General features: G+C 46.1%; 1 protein-coding gene across 2 annotated transcripts in view; it reads left to right on the forward strand.

The window, feature by feature from the left end:
* The window catches only part of CPXM2 (carboxypeptidase X, M14 family member 2), a 135,881-nt gene that overhangs the window by 5,158 nt on the left and 114,373 nt on the right, over positions 1-16,350 (forward strand). The window contains exon 2 of one of the 2 annotated variants that reach the window (XM_027528975.1): positions 6,256-6,354. The exons of the other annotated variant lie outside the window; for it this stretch is intronic. Within the exon in view, the coding sequence (XP_027384776.1) occupies positions 6,256-6,354 (99 nt within the window). The remainder of the gene's footprint in view (positions 1-6,255; positions 6,355-16,350) is intronic. 2 annotated transcript variants of the gene reach the window in all.

The raw sequence follows: 16,350 nt of genomic DNA on the forward strand, positions 1-16,350 counted from the left end.
AGAGTGAGATGCGGGACCACAGTCTGGGCATGCGAGTGGATGTGGGGTGTACTTTCCATGTCATCTCCAAATTGATGGCTTTGGTTTGGAACCATACTCCTCTTAGAGGGAAAAAATAGGCATCAGAGAAGTAAACCATAGTTACATAACTGACTCGCTTTGCTCGCCGTCCCAAGAGGTCGTGAAAAACAGATGAGTTCATAAACAAGACTCAGTAGGTGATTTGAAGATGTTTTATTCTCCTTCTTCCGTTGGGCTGGAAGTAGCCTTGAACTTTTGGGTTCCTACATGTTGGTTGCTTCCTTCAAGGGCTGGGGAGCATGCACGTCTATTGGAACACACGCTCGCCTGCATCACACCCATGGCTCTGACCCTCTGTCTCGAGCCCGTGGAATTCACAGAGTGGGCATCAAGCCACGTTTGTTGGTGTGTCTGTGCCCAGAATTGGCAAGTTTGTACTTTGTCCTGTGTTCTACTCTGGCCCGGGAAGGGGAGGGGCTGGCGATAATCAGAGAGCTGTTATATGAGCATATTTGGTTGTAAACAAAGTCCTTTCTGTTATGCATTGCCAGCTAGTTGCTGGAAAGAGCTTCACTTTTAAGCTTTTGCTTCAGCACCCTTCAGGGCTTCTTGCGCGCTTCGCCCTTCGGTTGGAAATGCCATCTCTTGGGCCAAGCTGGAGTGTGAGGATTAGGAGCATGTGTTTGTAAATGTTTCCCTGCATACTTTAAAAGCAATCACAAGGCTATAGGCACACCTAAACAAATAGCAAGAAATCTTTGCATCATGGTATTATATGCTCTCTGGAAGAGTTAAATCCATTTTTTTTTTTTTTTGTCCAGATCAACTTCCTAGAGAATTCCAAGGGAAAGGACTTTTTATAGAAAAGGTCTTTCTTCTCATGTACATCAGCAAACAGCTTTAAGACACCACCTCTGTTTCCAACATGCTTTCCAAAGTCAACTCTTCATGCTGGCACATCTCCCCACCGTGCCTGTGGTTGTAGAAACCCAGGCTTGTGTGTGGGTGATGAAGGGGCAGACACCTGTGTGTTTGGAGAAGCTGGGTTGGAGGCCTGGCTTCTGAAGATAGCCGTTGTGTTTCCTGTGTGCTCTGAGCATCCCTGACTGCCGGGTCTCACGGAGGACAGTGTCTTAGGTCTCATGGCAACAGCAGCCTGGGCCCTGGAATCCGGATTTTTTTTTCTTTTTTGGCCCTGCTTCATGGCGTGCAGGATCTTAGTTCCTCAATCAGGGATCGAACTCTTGCCTGCTGTACTGGAAGCGCAGAGCCTTAACCACTGGACTGCCGGGGAAGTCCCTGGGAACCTGGAATTCTGAGGTGGGGGTCTTCTCTGGATGTCCCCGAGGTGGTCAGGGAGCCTGAGTTCTCAGGCTTGGTGTCTCCAGCAGTGGCTCTGCCCTCTCTGGCCTTCTGAGGTTCCTCTTGCTTCCCTGGGATCATGAAACCCATAAAATCAGGGTGCCTTGGAATGGCCACGGGAAGGGCTCGTGTCTGTAACTGATTGGCATCCCATTGGCTACTGATCTGGGCATCATAGGAATGTCAGAGCCACACAGGACACCTTCAGGTGTTAATTCAAGGCTCTACGTCAGACTTTTATGGAATACTTGGTTCATGAGAGGCACGAGTAAGGGTTTGGCAGAGGTTGTTCAGGATTCAGAGAGATTCAGAATCTGGCTGTGCCACTCGTGGGCACAGGTGACATCTTCACGTCTTGAATTCATCACTGTGACGGGGAGTAATAACAAGAAGCTTCCTGAGGTGGTGTGAGGTTAGAAGGTCAAGGCACAGCCTCCCAGTCTCTTGAGGGACGGGTGAGAGGCAGCTTCGACCCAGGGTCTCCAGGTGCCCCAGCCACGTTGAGTCCTGATGGCTTCCTGCCAGCATTGCAGCTCAGGTTGTTGGCATCTCCTTCTCTGAGTCTCACTGTCTTCCCTTCTTCATTTGTGATTCAGGAAATAATCACCTCCCCCGGTCACTTCTGCAGCACAAAGCCTTGTCCCCGGCTGGTTCCAGGCAGAACCCAAACTGAGACTGCAGATACCTGCAGTGCCCCTGGCAGGGCCTGGCACACCCACCTTGCTGCTGTTCTGGGAGTGTCTCTTTAAAGGCTGAGGGCTTCTTACTTGGTTGTACGTCAGCAAAGTAGCTGCCGCTGCCCAGAGGCTGGGATGGGCTGTCCCTTCGGCTCCAGGGACCCTGGTGGAGACCAAGTCGTCTGAACAAAAGGCCGGCCCATAGAGGACCAGGGGCTGACTCGAAGGTTTCCCAGGGAAGACAAGGCTGAGTGGGGGATGGGGGTATGGGTGGGAAGAAGCGCTTGTGAGGGATTGATTGGCTGGTTGGTTGATTGATCGATAGACTTTGGTCCAGTCCTGGTTAAAAAAAAAAAAAAAAAAACTTGAGAAATTACACCCGATGCCTCCGTCTCCAGCTCAGACCTTCCAGGTTGCTAGTTAACCGAAGCAAGCACATCCTTCCTCCACTCAACCTTTTGGTCCCCAGGCTTTTACCTGATCCCTGGGAAACCTGTTCCCACCAGGACCTTGGCTCTCTCAGGTTTGGGATCTGGAAGAGGGCACAGGGCAGTCCCCGCCCCGTGTCGAGCCTTTTCCTGCTAATGAACACAGGGAGCTCCAGTTTCTAAGTTTAGTTTGGGTTTTTCATGTCCTCCTGCAAGATCCTCCTTGGTCCTGTGGTATTTGAGAAAGTGAAATTATCGTCTGTCACAGTGCAGCGAGGTGGCCTCTCTGGGGAGCTTCGAAAACCCTCAGTGGCTTGGGGCCAGGACCTTCCTCCCCTGGTGGGGTCCTTCCCGAGAGCTGGTGAGGGGCTCAGGGCTCAGGGCTGCATCCTTCAGGACAGAGAGAGAGTGCTGATGCTCCCGGGCTGGAATTTCCTGGGGAAAATGCAAATATGCAGCAAAGAATTTTTTCAGTTTCTGGGGCTGCTACTGTAAGCTCCTTGTATATCGGGAGGGGGGAATATAGTTTCCTATCAACCAAGAAGCTTGATATTTATCACCATGGACTAGAATAGAATATGCAGCCCCCACTGGCAATTCCGTTTGCTACTTTTAAGGAATTCGGTTTTGTCATACAGCCCAGATGGAGATGTTGATTTGGCTCCGGCTCCTCCTCTGAGCACTATTTCCACTTCTCTCCTTTCATCTCTACAGACCATATGCTGCCTTTCTCGCTGCAAGAGAAGAGGTTGGGAAGGGCCTAGGCCTGGCATAGGGCTCCCACTCTGCCGCCTCCTGGCTCTCTCAGTGACCTTGAGAGGGTCTCTTCTCCTCTGAGCCTCTGTGTTCCCATCTGTAGGGTAATGTTCACAGCGAGTTTCCTGCCCTCGATGGGTATCTGCCAAGACGGAACGTTTCAATCCATGAGAACCTATATGTGTGTCCAGTTGCTCAGTTGTGTCCGACTGCTTGTGAGCCCATGGACTGTAGCCCACCAGGCTCCTCTGTCCATGTGATTATCCTGGCAAGAATACCAGAGTGGGTTGCCCTTTCCTCCTCCAGGGCATCTTCCTGATCCAGGGATCCAACCCACATCTCCTGCGTCAGCAGGCGGATTCTTTACCGTTGAGCCACAGAGGAAGCCCTAATCTATGAGAGGATGCCTTGTAAATTGTGACTCATGGGCCACGTGTCGGCTGTTACTTGCCCAGCCACTGGGATGGTGCTCTGTGACCGTGGGAACTCGGGACTCATGTGAACAATGAGAAGAGGGAGGTTGTCTTTTATTCACTGGTCACCGCCGGTCAGGCACTGCCCTCGGTGCTTGGATATATGGCGTCCGTGTGCGCCCCATGACTTCCAGCGAGGCAGGTAGCATGTCTCCTTATTTCAAACTGATGAGGGGATGGAGCACAGGAGGGGAGAGGTGGGTTCCTTGAGGACACATGTGGTCGGTGCAGTGGCAGAGCCTGTCTGCCTGGGGCTGGAATCACATCTGTAGGTAACTATCCCAGAAGTAGATCTTCCTAGAGAAGGTGGCAGGGGCCCTGCCTGTTTCTGCTTCTTTGCCACTCCCTGTGGGGACTCTGTTTCCCACATGTTGATCTCAGGGGTAACAGGACATCTGCCCCACATCTGGGCCGTTCTTGGCTTCCCAGAGCTGAGTGCAGGGCGAGGGTCCAGCCCAGGGGAGTGAGGCTGAGTGCGTCTGCAGGACCGTGTTCTCTGACTCCGTCTCCCGTGTTGTCCGCTATGGCCCCAGAGAGGGTGACTTGGCAGAGGGAGGGCCTGCGATGAATGTCCGGCTTCTGGGAAATGTTGGATGGAATGTTGTTCCCCAGAACTTTGGCTTTTTCCTCTTACATTGTGTAAAACTTCCCCGCCGCCCCCTCCCCTGCCCCCGCCACCACCATTTTATCTTTCTGCCAGATCAGACTCTTCCTTCTCAAAAGTTATGGCGCCCAATTTTCCAAACAATCAAGATTTTTACCGACTCACCATCAGGCTCTTTCGGAAGAAGTCGTCTTTGGAGATCACTGGCTGTGACATCCCTCCCCACGAGAATGGGACAGACGCCAGGTGATATCAGGCTGATGTCATCAGCTATACTCGGGTTGGCAGCCTTCCTCCTCTGGCCTTTCTGAGTGTTTTGGTTTTTAATTTCCCTGACCCAAGGAGGACTCTTAATTTTGTGATTTTTTTTTTAGCTTATATTACAAATGAAAGATACGCCCAGCAGGTATCACCCAAGAATATGATGGAAAGAGAATTGCCCTTGGCCAGGCACGATGCACCCTTGACTTTTTTGATGATGTTTTCTTGATAAATCTCTCTTCTTTTTTTTGGTGACTCTAGAATTTAATCTGAAATGACTTCATGAATTGGCACAATCCACTTGATGTTTTTGGTATTTCAGCTTGTTTCTCAAAGTCCAAACTCAGTATCTTTCTCCATAGACCCTCCCCTCCCTTTATTTTTGCCTCGTTGGTCATTCACTGACTCATAATCATTCATGATCATTTGTTCATCACAGGCTTAACCAGACTCTGGAGGGAGAGCATGAGCAAAATCAGACGCAGGTCCTGCCTCCATGCACAGAACAACATGTGTTGTATGTGTGTGATGATGTTATCCCAGACTGGGGAGCAGAGCTGTAGTGGGGGCTGCTGACACCCGCCCCCCCCCCCCCCCCCCCGCCAGGTCCTCTTCCCACCCAGGCATGCCTCTCCCACAGCTGCTGGGGCTTGGCTGTGATGACTCACAGCTGCTCCGTTCTCTGGAGCTTGACCCTTGGAAGGTGACTTCTCCTACCCCCAGTAGATCAGTCTGTAGCCAGAGACCAGCCAGCATAGGAAAGGTGGCCCCTTGTCTCATGGTGGGACCAACACTCTGTGCAGTGTCAGCTCCAGAGCTCCCCGTGGCGTCAGGCTGAGTCAGATTCTCGCTGGGAGCCCAGCCTAGCTTAGCTCCTGCCTCTGCCTCATCTTGCTTCCTCCCACGTTTTCTCCTTAGACCCCACCTTGGTACATTACATGCACGGAACCCCTGCCTCAGGCTCCGCATAGAAGCAACTTGACCAGGGACACGTGCTGTCAGAGCCCATCAAAGGAGGCAGTGATCTAGGTGGGCAGTTCAGGAAGGCCATCTCAAGGAGGGCATGGTTGAGCTGGGATTTGCAAGATCAGAGGAAGTGAAATAGGTGAAGAGTGAATGGAAGGATGCTGCAGAGGAGAAACAACATATACTGAGTTCTGGTGGACAGAAAATATGATCTGAAGGCTGAAAAGAAGCTGGTGTTTGTGAGCAGAGAGAGAGCCCCTCCGGGTACTCAACTGGGGCCTTGGAGAGAATTAGGTGGGAGGAGCCCAGCATGGTAGGAAATCTAGCTCCAGGCTCAGAGGCCTGAAGTTCCAGCTCCGTTTTATCCATTTCATCAGTTAAATGTAGTGTTACTCCTGGAGTGCCAGGGAGGGTCAAAAGTACCCCCACAGGACGTTTTGCAGCCTCTGAATAGCAGCCACCTGCAGATGTGCCTTGCTTGTTACCGTGTTTATTTCCCTGGGCATTCACCATAACACACTTCCTTCCCTGTAACCACCAGCCTCTCAGAGTTCAAGGTGCCATCACTAGGGTCTGGGGAGGCAGAGGGTGGAGATGGTTGCTTTGCAGGAGAGGATGGTTGAGTCTCACCATCCTGGGATGACTCTGATATATGGGAAAGTAAAGGCATCTCTCTTGCTCTCTCTCTCTCTCATTTATTTTTTAAGGTAAAAATATCAACAGAAAAGGCATGAGAACCAAGAGCTCTGAGAAGGCTGCCAGTGATGATCACGGCGTCCCCCTGGCCCGTGACGCTGTCCGAGAGGGTGAGTGAGGTCCCTGATGTGCCTTCTGCCCCAGCTCAGTCTCTGGCCCTGGGAGGACACAGGCCCAGACACAGTAGCCAAGTTCTGAGTGGAGGGGGATGGGTCTGGGGTCTTCTGCCTCTTCTGAACCATTCGTGGGTGAGGAATGAAGACATGCACATCCCTTCTCTTCTGCATGTACAGTAACTACACAGTCATTGAGTAACTCAAACTCATCAGCTTGACTGAGGTCATTTCTGAATTTCCTGGAGCTCTCGGTTGCCTTCTCTGCTCTTCCCTCACCTCCTCTCCCTTGAAGACAACCTCATTTCCTTTCCTGTGGGGCCTCATAGCTGCCCACAGCCTTGTGTATACATTTATTATCACCCAACAAAACCCAGAGCCTCCAGGGTCAGAGGTCAAGTCTTCAACTCCCAAAGCACGTGATGCTAGGCCTGGTGTTTTACAGTCATGTAAAAATATTAGTCCTTCAATTACTTACTTCCGGATAGTCAAAGCCATTTGTTCTAGACTCACGGACAAGCTCTGGCTAATATTATTATTATTAACTATCACCACTGTTGTATGTTACTCTGAATTGTGGTATTTCCCAAGACATTTCTGCTGACATTAGTGATACTGAACATGTACTAAGCACTTGAGCTCTCAGTAGTTCCTGTGCACTGGGCCTCTTACTTCACATCTCCTGATGTCCCTCTGAGTCTTGTGGATGGTCTTATTATCGTTATTATTACCGTCATCATATCACAGATGAGGAAAATGAGACTCAGTAATATGGGTCATTTGCCTACCGTTATGTGGCCTTCAGTTTGTAAAACAAGGATTTGAACTCCCGATTTTCTGATTCTAAGCGTTCTGCTTAGCAGCACAGCTGCTTGACATATATAGAGCATTTCACAAATTTACATTTATAGAGGCAGGATCCGCTTTCGGCTGCCATGTGAGCCCATAAACCGTGTAACAGAGTTGATTGTCACAGAGGGAATTGTATGTTCCCTTAGGCACATTGTGATGATTTGGGGTTGGGTTTCTAACCAAGAATTTGCCATCAAAGAAATCATAGATAGGACTAACAGCACATCCTAAAATAAAAACAGAAGTTCCACAGCAGGGAACTTCTGCAACCACTTAATATATGGGAATTCTATTCTGTCGTAAAGTGGGCGGGCGAGCCCTGGGCTCATCGCCCTTGGGAGGACCCAGCATGACCGGAGGGTGTGTGGAGGACTCAGGGGTGCTGGGGCTGTGTTTCTGTGGGTTTGCCCTGAGAGTGGAGTCCTTTGGGGTTTCCACTCTGTGGGTGGTAATGAGATTCCCACATTGGGTGGGCCTCGGCATGACTTTTTGTCCCTTGGCCCCAACAGGCTGATAAAACACCAGCTGTTTCTCCAGATTACAAGCCACGGGGCTAGAGGGGCTTCTGGTCTGGCCTTCCCTCTCTGGGTTCTGTTGCTGTCAGATCTGGGACCAGAGAGTTCTTTCTTGTCTTGTTCATTCTTTGATGCTTTCAAAAGTATTTTAAAAAATATTTTTCCAGATTTATTTTTTAGTAGCTTTAGCACAAGGGCTGGTTTGAATTATCATATTTCTTCATTACCAGAGTTGGAAGTTGTTATAAATTCGAAAGGCATTTTCACAAAGATTTTTCTTTTTCAATTTATTGAGTCGAAGTATAACTGATTCGCTATGTCGTTTTGGTTTATCATGTACAGCAAAGTGATTTTATACATACATACACATAAATATATATATATTCTTTTTCACATTCTTTTCCATTATGGTTTATTACATGATGCTGAAAATAGTTCCATATACTGTACAGAAAGACCATGTGTTTAGAAAGATCACTTAGAATTTTTAAAAAATCTTGCTTTGTTGTTTATCACAAAGACTTTTCAAGGCCCATTTCTGTACACAAATACATGTACACACACACACACACAAACACGTGCACACTGAAGTCTGAACTTGTCCCCTGTTCTGCCACACGCCCATTCCCCGTCTCCCACTCTGGATGACAGGATTGTTCCCCTGACCTTAACCTCAGAGCCCTGTCTGAACAGTTGGGACCCCATTCTCAAAGGCAGCCTTTCTGGCTCTGATTCACTGAGTGTCCTAGATGTGATTTTGGCCTGTGGACTTTATTCATAATGTTCTTTTATTAAAATGAAATTGAGAAATTGAGGAAAACCCTGGAGGGAAGAGAAGCTGCAGGGGCCCTAATGTGCAGATACAGGAGGGAGAAGGATGGTGATGAGGGGAGGTCGTGTGCAGGAGGCAGGTGGCACAGCCATTGGGGAACATGGGTCTGGACCAGGAGGGGTCACCTTGAGGTGGAGCTGGGCAGAACAGGGCCTCAGATGGGCAGCTGGGTAGGCTCAGGACCCCCTGTCCATCATTCTCTCAGCATCTCCTCTGGTCGTGCTGAGGCCTTGCTAGAGATGTGGCAGAATGACGGGGTGGGGAGGATGGTTGTCATCTACATCATGTCCAAGGTGGCAGGTGGAACAGATGGCATTTGCTTCATTTTCAGGGTGGTGGGCAGAGCAGATATTAAGCACACTGAGCTATGTGAGTGGATGGCATCAAAGGGCTCGGGTCAGATGTGGATTTGAAACCACACAACCCAGATCGGGGCTTGAACCCACTGGCTTTCAGGTCCTGTCTCAGGGCTTACTGAAACTCAGGTTCTTTACGTCTCATCACAGAAAGAATTCAGTGAGAGACAAAGCGATAGGTAAGAAGTAGATTTATTTAGAGAGACACACATTTCAGAGACAGAGTGTGGTCTCTCTCAAAAAGTGAGAAGGGCTTTGGGAGGAATACCCTGCACAGACAGAGTGTGGGCCATCTCAGAAGGTGAGAAGCCCCAAAATGCGGGGTGGTTAGTTTTTATGGCCTGGGTAATTTCATAAGCTAATGAGTGGGAGGATTATTCCAATTGTTTTGGAGAAGAGGGCTGAGATTTCCAGGAATTGGGCCAGCCCCCACTTTTTGGAGGTTTATGGTCCGCCTCAGAACTGTCATGGCTCCTGGGTTGTGTCATTTAGCAACTAATATGTTACAGGGACAGGCTTTCCTGGTGACTCAGTGGTAAAGAAGCTGCCTGCAAATGTTGGAGACATGGGTTTGATCCCTGGGTCAGGAAGATCTCCTAGAGCGGGGAAAGGCTACCCACTCCAGTATTCTTGCCTGGAGAGTTCCATGTACAGAGGAGCCTGGTGGGCTACAGTCCATGGGGTCGCAAAGAGTCAGACACAACTTAGCAACGAAACAACAAATTACAAGGAGAGTATGATGAGTTTCAAGGTCCTCTGGAAGTTGACTTCTGCCATCTTGTACCTGGTTGGTTCTAACCAATTTTTGTCGGAGAGTCCCTTCTTCTGCCAGGAGGTAAAACCAGTCAGTCCTAAAGGAAGTGAACCATGAATATTCATTGGAAGAATTGACGCTGAAGCTGAAGCTCCAGTAATTTGGCCACCTGATGGGAAGAGCCGACTTATTGGAAGAGACCCTAGTGCTGAGAAAGATTGAAGGCAAAAGAAGAAGAGGGCAGCAGAGGATGAGATGGTTAGGTAGCATCACCAACTCAATGGACATGAATTTGATCAAAATCTGGGGGACAGTGGAGGACAAAGGAGCCTGGTGTGCTGCAGTTCATGGGGTCACAAAGAGTTGGGCATGACTTAGCGACTGAACAACAACAATGGCTATGTCATTCTTTTAAAGCTTGTGCCCTGCTCCCTTCCCTCCTGTTTCTGACTCACCCTGAGAGAGTCTTAGTTTTAAGGGAGAGATTACGTACATGGCTGTCACCGTGACTAAGGATTAGCGTCATCTGTGGCAAGTCTCCAAAATACATCTTGGATGTTGTTCTTTAATAGCATATGCAGTGGTTGAATTACTGGTGTAGCCTTCACATCTCTATAAATCTACAGCCTTTGCCATTTGACTTTGCAGTTTCCTTTGTAAAAGTTGAAAGCCCCTTGATTGTGGGCTGTCCATGTTCTTTGTGGAGGCAAATAGAATAAGGTGGACTGAAAAAGTGCAATTCTGGGCTGAGTGCTTAAGAGACTTTGCTCGTTTTCATTTTCTCCTTATGCCCAGCCATCTCCATGAGAAGAATACACGCATCTAGCCCACTGGTCCAAGGAGCCTAGGAGATGAGTGAAGCAGATACAGGTCCAATCTGCAGCCTGGAGCTACCAGCTGAGCCCAGCTGGTCTGAAGGAACTAAGAAACAAGTGTTTCCTATGTGCCCCTGGGAGCTTGTGTGGCTTGCTGCACAGCAGTAGCTGACAGATACAGTAAGGAAGATCCGCATTTTTAAAAAAGCTGCATCGTGTTCTATTGAATGGACGTTCCATAATTTATTTGAACTCTAGGTGATGGACATGTAGATTGTTTTCAGTATATTGCTACTGAATGAGGAGTATTGCAATGAACTTACCGTGCATTGGCTGCAGAATAGCTCCTTGGCTGACATTCAGAGCCCACCATGATTTGACCTGTTTCTGGCCTCTGTCTCCCTTTTTCCCAGCCAGATAAGAGTTTGTTTCTCAGACATGCTCTGTGCTGAAAGCTCACTCATGTGTTTCCTCCAAAGGGAATTGGGCAGGCATCTCAGCTGGTGATGGAGAAGCAGCTTTGGGGTCAGGCTCTACCCTCACTGGCTGTGAGGCTCTGGGCTAGTTACTATCTCTATGACCCAGTTTCCTTCTCTGTAAAGAGGGGATAATATCTCCTTTATAGCGTTTTTGTGGAGATGAAATAATGTGTGCAGAGTGGAGCATACACAGTAAGCTCTCACAAAACATTAGCTGTGATTTTTATTTGCTGTCTTGGGATTTTTTTCATGCCTTAGTTATAGGAGTCGGCAGATATTTTTAAAAGATCGTAAATATTACACACTTTATTGGCCAGCAAGCAAAGTCGAGACTATTATGTTGGTATTTAAATAACCATTAAAAAAATATAAAAACCATTCTTATCTCCTGGGCCATATAGACACAGATGGTGAACTGAATTTGGCCCTGATGGACTGTAGCTTGCTGGATTCTGCCTCAGAACTTGTTGCTGTTGTTCAGTTGCTCAGTTGTGTCTCACTCCTTGGGACCCCATGGACTGTAGCACGCCAGGCTCCTCTGTCCTCCACCATCTCCCAGAGTTTGCTCAAACTCATGTCCACCGAGTCGGTGATGCTATCTAACCATCTCTTCCTCTGCTGCCCCCTTCTCCTTTTGCCTCCAATCTTTTCCAGCATCAGAGTCTTTTCCAGTGAGTTGGCTCTTTGCATCAGGTGGCCAAAGTATTGGAGCTTGAGCAGCACTCCTTCCAGTGAATATTCAGGGTTTATTTCCTTTAGGACTGACTGGTTTGATCTCCTTGCTGTCCAAGGGACTTCTTAGAACTTGACAGTTGTGCTGATGCTGACTCCAGGAAGCCTGTCCTGGTTACCTGTATTTTGCTTTCCTGTATCTCTTCCTCATGCTCCTGGTCCTCTCCTCTCTCACACCACAGTGATTCCTGTGCCTGACTCTTCTGTCCTGGGAGGCTGTGAATGCTTGTGAGCAGGATCTGTGTCTGATTCACCTAAGGCTATGCCCAGTGCTGGAAGAAGCCACTGTTGATCCGAATGCTGTGCTTAGTCGCTCAGTCGTGTCTGACTCTTTGCCACCCCATAGGCTGTGGCCCGCCAGGCTCCTCTGTCCATGGGATTCTCCAGGCAAGAATACTGGAGTGGGTTGCCATGCCCTCTTCCAGGGGATCTTCCTGACCCAGGAATCGAACCCAGATCTCCAGCATTGCAGGCAGATTCTTTACTGTCTGAGCCACCAGGGAAGCCCTTTGATCACACCTGTTTATCAAGCACCCTGCACTGGGTCGCAGCTAGTGTTCAGGGGTAGAGAACAGGTGTTCCATGTATGCTGAAGCTGACTGTCCATGGTCCACATCAGCAGGACGGGCCCTGCACAGGAAGTACTCTTTGATCTGTAGGAAAGAAGCCTCATTTCCCACCATGATGGAAGGTTTTGCAAAGCAGTACATGTTGTGAATGGAGCACCGTCAGCGCTCTGCCGTTGGCCTGGGTTGGGTGAGATTTGAGGCCTCTACCAGGTACGATGCTTAGAGATTGTGTGTGTGTGTGTGTGTGAAACTTGAGGATTTTCTTTGTATCACAGACTCATTGGAAAAGACCCTGATCCTGGGAAAGATGAAAGGCAAGAGGAGAAGGGGACGACAGAGGATGAGATGGTTGGATGGTATCACTGACTCAATGGACATGAGTTTGAGCAAGCTCCAGGAGATGGTGAAGGACAGGGAAGCTTGGCGTGCTGCAGTCCATGGGGTTGCGAAGAGTCGGCCATGACTGAGCGACTGAATAATAAGAACAAATTTAAAATTGTTTTGTCTTCATGAAGAATTGTTTTTTTCTTCTATTGTGTATTGACTTTCTTTAAATGACTACTTTTTGAGTTAAAAAATCTATTTTGTGTGACATTAAAGAAACTTTATAGCAATTTAGAAAAATCTGTTTAAACTTGGATTATCTTTTTAAAGACCTGGAACCATGTAGGAACATAAAATGATCTGTTCCTTGAAAGTATGAAAAAACTAGGCTGTAAATTCATCTGAGCTGGACACTTTCCATAGAGAAAATTCTTTGATAATGCTCATTTTCTTTGATAATTTGATAATTCTTTGATAATTTTCATTTTCTTTCATGGTTCTTGATCTATCAGGTTTTTCATTCGAGTTTATACTGAAAGTTTTAGTATATTTTCAAGATATTTTTCAAGATAATCAAGATATCTTGATTTTTCAAGATAAAATTTAATATATGAAATTAATATATATTATATTAATATATATTTTGAAATTTGTTCATTTATTTTAGAGCAGTTTTTTCACACTTAGAGAAGAATGAGAGGAAAGAATTCCCATGTACCTCCCCTCCAGCTCTGGCTTCTATTATAGTAACACCTTGCATTCATGTGGTACATTTGTTACAACTGAGTAGAGTATGGCACTAGTGGTAAAGAATGTCCCTGCCAGTGCAGGAGACTTAAGAATCGTGGGTTTGATCCCTTTGCTGGGAAGATCCTCTGGAAGAGGGCATGGAAACCCACTCCAGTATTCTTGCCTGGAGAATCCCCATGGACAGAGGAGCCTGGCGGGCCACAGTCCAGAGGGTCGCACAGAATCAGACACGACTGAAGCAACTTAGCACACACCCACCTTCTTATTAGCTAAAGTCTGTAGTTTGCATTAGTGTTTACTCTTCTTGTTAAACATTCTGTGGGTTTGGACAAAGGCATAATGACAAGTAACTGCCATGTGTAACGGAATAGTTTCACTGCCCTGGAAGTCTCCTGTGTTCATCCTGTTCATTCTTCCTTCCTCCAGACCTCTGGCAACCCATGTCTTCAGAGATTTGTGTTTTCAAAAATGTCATGTGGTTGGCCTCATACAGTACGTACCCTTTAAAGAGTGGTTTCTTTCATTTAGCAATTTACATTTAAGGTTCGTCCATGTCTTTTCATGGCTTGCTTGAGAGCTTATTTCTTTTGATCATGGAATAATATTCCGTTATATGGCTGCACCACATACATTTCCTTATTCATTTGTTGAAGGACATCTCCGTTGCTTCCAAATTTTGGCAATTAAAAATAAAACTGCTATGAATATTCATGTGCAGGTTTTTGCTTGAGCATAACTTTTCAGCTCATTTGAGTAAATACCAGGGATGGTGACTGCTGGATCACATGATAAGAGTATGTTTAGTCTTATAATGAGTTTTGTCCCTTCTATAGTACCCTGGTTTACCAAAAAAAAAAAAAAAAAATCAGTGTTATCTCCCTCCCTTTTTTGTGTGTATTTTCAGGGTTTTTTTTTGTCCATTCAATATGCACTTTACACATTTGTTACCACATCACTATCACTGGTATAATTTTCTGCAGTGGTATTTCTGCTCATACTACTTTGTGTAGAATATTTCCTACTTTTATTGTGAAATAATACATACTTATGGAAAAAGTCCACTAACTATATGTTCCATTAACAAATATTTATAAAACCAATTCCTATGTAACCATCACCTGGCTCCAGAAGTCAAACCATTGTCAGTCTCCCTATCCAACATTTAACCCTTCAACTTTAGAGGTTACCTCCATCCCAACTTTGTTAACATTTCCTCAGCTTTCTTTATAGTTTTCCCGCTTATATTTGTATTTCTAAATTGGTGTGTTTGACCTGTTTTTGAAATTTATCTCAGTGAAATCATACTGTGTACATTTCTATCACCGTTCAGCTTTTTTGGTTTATTCATTTTTATTCCATCATAGAAATACTCAGCAATTTCTTTATCCATTTTAATGCTGAAGGACATTTGACATATTTCCGTTTCTCTCTTTTATGAAAAGGGTTGCCAGTGAAAACTCTTACACACACATCCTGATGCCTGTGGGCTTGAGTTTCTCCTGGTGTGTGTACAGTTAGTCGTGGAAAGACTGGGTTCAACTTGGCTGTTGAACAAATGCTCAGTTGCTTTCCTCACCGATCATTTCATCCTCGTTTTCCATCAGCATGGCGTGGGGCCGCCGTGGTTCCACATCCCCAACAACTATTGTGTGATCATACTTTAATATTTTGCCAGTCTGTTGTTGTTTTTTAGTCACTAAGTTGTGTCTGACTCTTCTTTGACCCCAAGGAACATAGCTTGCCAGGCTCGTCTGTTTCTGGAATGCTTCAGGCAAGAATACTGGAGTGGGTTGCCATTTCCTTCTCCAGGGCGTCTTCCCAACCCAGGGATCGAACTCATATCTCCTACATTGCAGGCAAATTCTTTACCACTGAGCCAGCAGTGAAGCCCAGTCTACTGGGTGTATAATGGTAATTCATTGTGATTTCATTCCATTTCCTAAGTACTAATGAGTTTGAGCATCTTTTCATATATTTATTTGTCATTTAAATATCTTTTTGGATGAAGCTCCTATTCAATTTTTTCTTATAAATTTATCCATTCAAGTATGAGTTTTGACTTTATATTGTTTGTCCCAAATATATTCTTTCTTTTCTGGCTTAATTTTTCTTCCTATGGACTCTTCTAATAAATGGAAATTCTTAACTATGATGTAGTCAAATGTATCAATCTTCTTTATGGTTGCTAGTCTTTATATTGCTTTCTAATGCTTTCTTATACCTTTTTTCTCTTTCTCATTTAGGTCTTTATATGCTTGGAATGGGTTTTGTTTGTTTGTGATATGAGATTGAAGTTCAGTTTAATTTTTTTCTTGTAGGTACCTACAGGGAATAGTCATTCTTTGCCCATTGTTTCTCAGTGCTACCCTTATGTGCTGGATATCAAGAGTCTATATATGCTTGGCTTTGTTTTGGGCTCTCAGTTCTGTTTTTTATCATTAATTCATTTTTATACTCATTCATAAAAATATCATTATTATACCTTCATAATAAATCTTGATAACTGATAGAGCAGAACTTTGTTATTCTTCAATAGTTTTGGTTACTCTTGATTCACTGAATGTGTGTCTGCACACAGATATTTGCACCATCTAGTCAAGTTCTTTGGGCTTCCCTGGTGGCTCAGACAGGGAAGAATCTGCCTGCAATGTGGAATACTAAGGTTCGATCTCTGGGTCAGGAAGATCCCTGGAGGAGGGAATGGCTACCCACTCCAATATTCTTGCCTGGAAAATCCCACGGACAGAGGGACCTGGCAGGCTATAATCCATGGGATGGCAAAGAGTTGGACACGACTGAACAACTAACACTTTCACTTTTTCAGTCAAGCTCTTTAAAACCTTCCCTGGAATTTAGACTCGAGGTGCATTAATTCCAGAAAATCAGTTTGGAGAGGATTAACATATTTACATTGAGTTTTCTAACCCATGAACATGATATATCTTCTTATTTCTTAGATCTTTTAAAATATCTCTCAATATATGGGTCTTCCATATTTTTAATAGATTTCTTCTT

This window comes from Bos indicus x Bos taurus, chromosome 26 (genome assembly GCF_003369695.1).
Source record: "Bos indicus x Bos taurus breed Angus x Brahman F1 hybrid chromosome 26, Bos_hybrid_MaternalHap_v2.0, whole genome shotgun sequence".
NCBI classification, from domain to species: Eukaryota; Metazoa; Chordata; class Mammalia; order Artiodactyla; family Bovidae; genus Bos; species Bos indicus x Bos taurus.